This window comes from Helobdella robusta (genome assembly GCF_000326865.2).
Source record: "Helobdella robusta unplaced genomic scaffold HELROscaffold_30, whole genome shotgun sequence".
NCBI lineage: Eukaryota > Metazoa > Annelida > Clitellata > Rhynchobdellida > Glossiphoniidae > Helobdella > Helobdella robusta.
Genome location: NW_008704502.1, coordinates 445,940 through 453,276, shown reverse-complemented (window position 1 = coordinate 453,276; position 7,337 = coordinate 445,940). Strand labels below are relative to the sequence as shown.

The 7,337-nt window shown below is 30.3% G+C and overlaps 1 protein-coding gene across 1 annotated transcript in view; it reads left to right on the top strand.

Annotated features, from left to right (window-relative positions):
- The window catches only part of HELRODRAFT_81331 (hypothetical protein), a gene marked incomplete at both ends in the record, with an annotated part of 3,916 nt that extends 1,347 nt beyond the window's left edge, over positions 1-2,569 (top strand). The window contains 6 exons of the mRNA XM_009021940.1: positions 1,061-1,178; positions 1,586-1,656; positions 1,744-1,823; positions 2,207-2,253; positions 2,333-2,406; positions 2,500-2,569. Coding sequence (XP_009020188.1) covers positions 1,061-1,178; positions 1,586-1,656; positions 1,744-1,823; positions 2,207-2,253; positions 2,333-2,406; positions 2,500-2,569 — 460 coding nt within the window. The remainder of the gene's footprint in view (positions 1-1,060; positions 1,179-1,585; positions 1,657-1,743; positions 1,824-2,206; positions 2,254-2,332; positions 2,407-2,499) is intronic.
- Positions 2,570-7,337: the final 4,768 nt, after the last annotated feature.

The window sequence follows — 7,337 nt, the reverse complement described above, 5'->3', positions numbered from 1 at the left end:
TTTAATATTTTAAGATGAAATTAAATTATTAAAATAATAATTATTAGATTATTAAAATAATATTAAAGTAAATATTGAAACTATATTGGGTTTTCGTCGTGTTGAAGTTGTCTTTAAAAAACTACTAAATGCAGAATGGGCATATAAATTTAACGATATATGCATCAAAGAAAGCCTCGTTCCAAACTATATATATATATATATATATATATATATATCAATGATTGTGTGTATGTGTGTCTGTGTTTGTGTATGTGTGTGTGAGAACTACGCCATGTATCGATTTACACGGTGTTTTATTTTCTTTTTCAAGTTTTCCCTTTATCTAATTAGCTTCTTTTTTTTCTAATCCAAATCTTAAATTAAATTTTCAAGAGTCATTTTTATAAGTTTTTAAAAGAAACTAATTAAAAAATTGGAAAGCTTGAAAAAGAAAAAAAAAGCTGGTATATTTGTCAGGTCAAACAAAATCCAAATATATTGTTTGAATACACACACACACTACACACACACGCACACACACACACACACACACATATATATATATTTATTTATGTATTGAGGGACGAGGTTTTCTTTTATGCAAACATCGTTCAAAATTTCTATTTCGCGTTAATAACTTTCTTTACTAACAACTCAACACTTCTGAACTTTTCAAATTGATATTTATTTAAAACGAACGACTAACAGCGCTGTTTCGAATAATTCATCATCAGAGCCTATGTGAAAGTGAATATTGCAAAATATGAAATTAAAATAAATAAATATGAAATATGCAAAATATGAAATTAAAATAAATATTAAATGTACGTGAAATATAATGGAATTATTAAAGAAATGACAGGTTAGGAAATTATATAAAGATGGTAGAAATAAATTTTTATTGTAAAACTTTGAATGCAATTAAAGCGAACCATTATTAAAATAATGAAAAGTTAAATAAATTAATATTGCAATTTAATTAGTATAAAATTTAAAAACAAAATTTTAAAAGTTACTCATTGCACAGCGTCGACACAAATTATTCAAAAACTTGAAAAATATTATAAAATATTTCTAGAGGGAGAAAAGTTCTGGAGAACCGCATCGCCATAGACGAAGAGCGCATGGTAATTCTGGAGAAAGAACTCGAAGTAACCATTTTATTTGGCGAAGATGCCGACAGAAAGTATGAAGAAGTTAGTAGTTGATGTAATCGAAGTTTTAAAAAGTTGTGATGGTTTTCAAATAATATGACAATTTTTTGCTTGGTTTCCTCATAGTAATAGTAATGTCATTTTATGTAGCGCCATGGCAAGCGACTGAGGCGCGTTATCATTATTACAACAAACACACTGTGCTTAAATGCACGTGAATTAACGCATCACACACTTTTTGCATGTGATAGGCGGGGATCTTTTTGCATTCGAACCAGGACACTGCATCAACAATGCCAGGCACCTTAGCCAGTACACCATCGCGCCGCCGCGTCATCTACGTCTAAAGCTTTTTTTTTATTGCTTTTGCCCCATTACAAAATTAAAATTAGTTTAATCATTTACCAACAATTGTTAAACATATTAAACCTGGTAAACAACTTAAACAGACTGCTCGCAAGTTGGCCATCACTGAAGTTGATTTGGAAAGATCAGAAGGAAGAGTTGCTCTTGCGGAGGCGTCAGTTAATTAATTTTCAATTCTTTTTAAATGTGTAAAAAATTTTGTTTTCATCCAAAAAAATTATAAATAACTCGTAAAAAACAGAAAAATAATTGAATTAGAAGATGAATTGAAAGTTGTGGGTAACAACTTCAAATCTTTGGAAATTGTCCAACAAGAAGCAAGTTGAAACATTTTTTTATAGTTTGTTGTGCATTGCTTCTGATAGTTTGCTTGAAAACAAGAGCGTTGATGATTATCATATTTTGTGAGACATCTTTCCAGGTTTAAACTAAAGTTCAAGTGCTATACTAAGTATTCATGCTTTTTTTCTAATAAAAATTGTTCAGGTTCTTTACATACAACTGAGTTGTACGTACAACTATTGAACTTATAAACAATTTTATTTGATCGGCGTTTTTGTTCAGCGCTCCTAACAATTGAGTTTAACACAATATTCTTTTTCATAAAAAAAAGAGTAAAATTGATTTTGACTAGAAGCACGAAAAAAATGGAATTTGAAATAAATGACTATTTTTATGTATTTTACAGTTTTTGGTCAGACAAGAAACGTATGAATTAACAATTCAGAATCTCACTGACAGCTTGAAAGATGTAAAAAATATCTTGTTATTAATTCAATGGCTTTTTTAATTACAAAATTTACCAACCTATGAATATATTTTATTTACAGGCCGAGAACCGCGCAATTTTGGCTGAGAGGGCAGTGACAATGTTGCAGAAAGAAGTCGATCGATTGGAAGGCAAGTTCTTTTACATATATTTTAATTAAACAAACAAGTTTAATCGAGCCAGTATTTAAATCAATTGAATCATGCAATCTTCAGATGAGCTGACAAGCGAAAAAGACAAATTCAGATTGGTGCTTGGAGAATTGGATTCAACCATCACCGAGCTCACAGGCTTCTAATTTTGCAAGTGGATTTTCATCCTGTGAATAACTTAAATCCTGTTTCTTACTTTGTTAAATTGAATTTCTTGGTAACTGGACTATATTTTTATAAGTATTTTATAAAATAGATTAAATTGTTGTTTAAATGTAAGTTTTAATTTATTTGAAGATTAAGTGTGTGAAAATATATCGCTCAATAAAATTGTGACGATTCTTCCTCAAAAATGTAACAAAGCCAACAAAGAACTATACTTTAATGAATGTTCTCAAAGGGTGCACGCTTTTTTAAAAATTAAAAATAATGCTATAATACTAATTATTGATGTTAATGACAAATTAAATATATTTCACAAATTTTATTTCTTCCTTGAAAATCATATTGGGAGGTTTGTCTGGCACGATTTCAAAAAGCATAAATAAATTCCGGAAAACACGAACAATAAAAAATATGAATGTTACTGGCGTATGAATATTTAAAAGTGACTCCTAATTCATCCACGTTTTTTTTTGACAATCGTAAAACCAGGCTCTGATGATGACTGTATGTCGAAACAACGTTGTAAGCCTAGGATGACACATAATGATAATAAATATGAATTAAAACAGCTTCGTGTTGTCGAAATCCTTATTAAAAAATTAATTAATGCAAAATGGGCAAAAATATTTAACGATATTTGCATCAAAGAAAACCTCGTTCCAATATATATATATATATATATATATATATATATATATATATATTTATAAGCAATTACTGATGAAAATCACAGCATGTTGCGCTTTAGTTAGCTTCCTCTTTAGTTTTTAGATTTTTCTAACGCTTGATCGTAAATCATTCTTAAGTTTCTTTAGTTCAAAAAAAAATATTTATTTATTTCAAGCATATTAGAACAAAAGAGCTTTTTTTGGTATTTCTAGTGTAAGGGTTCAACAACTGTTCCCAACAATAAATTTTATAATCGTTCCCGAAATGTAGCGATGACTGCGAATGTGGACACTGGCTGTCACGTTGTCTTCGGAGCTTCTGGCGGAGGCCTCGTTTACTGCCGATGTGTTGTCACTTCACCGCTGTTGAAATGCCGCGTCGTTTGTTGAGCACACTGTCAATTCACGTTTGCTGAATTGGTGTGTATCTTGTTGAATGTGTTGTCAATCCACGTTGCTGAACTGACATGTCGTTTGTAGAACGTAAAGTCGCTTCACACCTGCTGAAGTAACGGGTAGGCTGTCGAACGCGTTGTCAACTCACGTTTGCTGAATTGACGTGTCGTTTGTTATCAGGTTTGCCCTGACTAGTATGGAGTTCAATAACCACCAAAGTGGCTGCTTTACCGACTGTACCAACCACCGACGTAACTGCTTCCGCCAACTGCAACCAACCACCGACGTAACTACTACCGCCAACTGCACGAACTACCAGCGTAACTTCGAAAGTTTTTGAACAGGAGATCATATATACGAAAGCATGTGCTTACCACCTTAACTAGTTGTGCAACAATATGAGATACAAATATAAACATTTTTAGTATATCGATAAATATAAATACACCCAATAAATCCATTTTTATAACTTAAAGTAAGGAGGTTAAATATTCAATCAGATGTAAAACAATTAAATAAAACACGACAAAATTAAACAAAGAAAGCATCATACCTACATTGATCTGCATAAGTTTTTTATATATTTTTTAAATTCATTATATCCGGAAAATTTTTTCTTACCTAGTTCCAAGGAATTCCAAAGACGAATTCCTCTTACCGCTCAGTATCTAGCATTTAAATCAGTTCTGCAAGTCATTGGTATCAAAAAACCTTTTTGCCAAGTGTTTGTTGACACCGTTTCAAATGAGCCTAACATGTTGAACTCAGCATCATATAACACTCTATAAACAAAACACAAGGTTAGATACCTATTAAGCTGTTCAATACTGAGGATACTATTATCGGAATATATTGCCAGTGTATGATCAAGGTGTTTCAGAAAAAAACAAACCCTAAGGTATCTTTTTTGTACTATTGTCAATGATTTTATTAAATAATCATAAGAAGCTCCCCAAAAAACATTTCCATATAGGAGATATGGATAGATTAGGGAGTAATATAGCATTTAAATGATTTTAGTACCTAATTTATTGCGTGATCTATAAATAATGCCAGTAATTTTAGATAATTTGCTTACCAACGAATTTATATGCTCATTCCATTTCAAGTCAGACTGTATAATAATTCCCAGAAATTTAGCTGACGAGTTTCTGGATATCACTAAAACACCTATGTGAATGGTTAGGCCAGAGAAGATATCATTGTTCGTTTTGATTTCAGGGCCAAAGACTAAATAGCAGAATTTTTTTGAATTCAGAACCAACCTGTTTCCAGTGAACCAATTGGAGAATTTAACCAGTTGGTTATTCATTTCAGAAAATAGTCTTGTCGAGTCTTCGTCAGACAAGAATATAGTCGTGTCATCAGTAAATAAAATAGTGGTACACACATTTTATATTCATTTATTCATTTCATTTATAAACAGAATAAACAAAAGCGGTCCCAAGATTGAGCCCTGGGGAACTCCAGAAACTATTTCCTTGGGCAACGATTCAACACCTTCAATACAGACATATTGACACCGATTGTATAGGTAAGACTTGAACCAGCTCAGTACTATACCTCGAAAACCATACTTAGACAGTTTATACAATAAAATATTGTGGTCAATTAAATCGATTCATGCTGTGTTTAGATATGTAAGACCACATTCTATCAAACATTAGTTTTTCAAAATTTTTTGAAAATACTGATAGAATCGATATGGGTCTGTAGTTGCCATATTGATTGCAATCACCACCCTTGAAAATAGGTAGTACCTTTGCCAATTTCAGTCTATTTGATTTGTTGAATAAAGTGGCAATTGAACCAGCTATGGGGTAAATAGTACCATTTAATAGTTTAGTGGATAAAAGATCACTGTCAAAACAGTTTTTTAGTTTTAGTCTATTAACAATCATTATCACCTCATCAGGCGATGCATCGGTTGAGAAGAATGATGGAAAATCATGATCCATCATCATCGAACTGTTCAGATTAAATTCTGCAGTGTTATGACAAATAAGTCTATTACATTGATCAATAAAAAATATGTTAATTTCATTAACTCTATTCAATTTTGTTAATCCGTCTCTAAGCTGGTATCATCAGTCAAAACAGGCCAAGAAACATCACCAAGAAGTTTATTTGCTAATCTCACATTTTCGTCCTTCATTACACGGGTTCTTACTGGTTGGCACATGCTCACAACAGATTGTCCACCCCATTTCAGTGAAACAAAAATCGGCATATGATCTGAAAAGTCTTTACATATGATGTCTTTCAATAAGTAATGACGGTCATTGGTGAAGATATTATCAATGATAGACATAGCAGGGTAAAATATACGAGTTGGTTTATTTATAATAGGAAGTAAGTCAAATCCACTTAGGAGATCCAGGAAAGATCGAGACGTATTATTATCAATTGCTAGGTTAATATTGAAGTCACCCAGGATATATACATTAGAACCATTATCTATCTTTAGATGACTACTCAGAAACTCATATAAAGCTTCGAAGAAATCAGTTGTTTTTATTGTTGGACATTTATAAATACTAATAAAGTATTGATTACTGTTATTATAACTAGTTTTAATACCTGACCATACAAAGTGATTAGTATTAAAAGATCGATCGTTATTTAAATTTAGGAAAATTATATCACTATTTAATAAAATTCCTGTTCCGCCTCCTTTTTTGGTGGTTCTATTATTGATTACCAAGGTATGATGTGGCAAGTGTGCATGAAGCAAATCGTGATTTGCATTATCATTCAACCAGGTCTCACTTAAAGCAATGACACAAAAATAAGAACCAATACTATTCACTTATTGAGTTATTTCTTCAAATATATATATATATATATATATATATATATATATATATATGTATATGTTGGTAATAGACCATAAATTTTACAATATTCTATAAATTCTACCAAATGTTTGGCGTTAATATGTTTGTAGTTCGTTAGAATTTATAGAATATTGTAAAAATATATATATATATATCTATACAGCATTGTATTGTATGAATTTTACCGAATTGTTGGCATTAATATTTTAAAGTTTGTCTTTTCAGTTTTCCTTACTAAAGTTTTCTGGAAATTGTTCAATATGTTGAAAATAGAATTATCATAAAAATTTAATGAACCTGTTCTTATCCAAAATAATGACAACAATTTCATTAAATTTTCATGATGAACTTGGATAATTCTATTTTCAACTCGGGCTACTGATGAGTCCCACAAGGGACGAAACGCGTCAAGAGTAAAACGAGTTAGGTGTTCAACAACAAAGATGAAGAATACGATACCAGCTAATAAACTTTGCATTGTTTTAAGAAACTATGTAAACCAAGCATGCACTTAAGATGATTTATAAAAAATAGAAATAAACTGGAAATAAGACCTTATCTGCATCATGAATTCGGATAACAACAGTTTCATTTAATTTGGATGATAAACTAAAAAAATTTATAATACAAAGTTTAAATTGTTTAAAGCCAACAATTCGGTAGAATGTATAAAATACTGTATATGATGTCCTTCCAACACACACAAATATATATATATATATATATATATATATATATATATATATATATATATATATATATATATATATATATATATATATATATATATATATATATATATGTGGTTTATATATATATATATATATATATATATATATATATATATA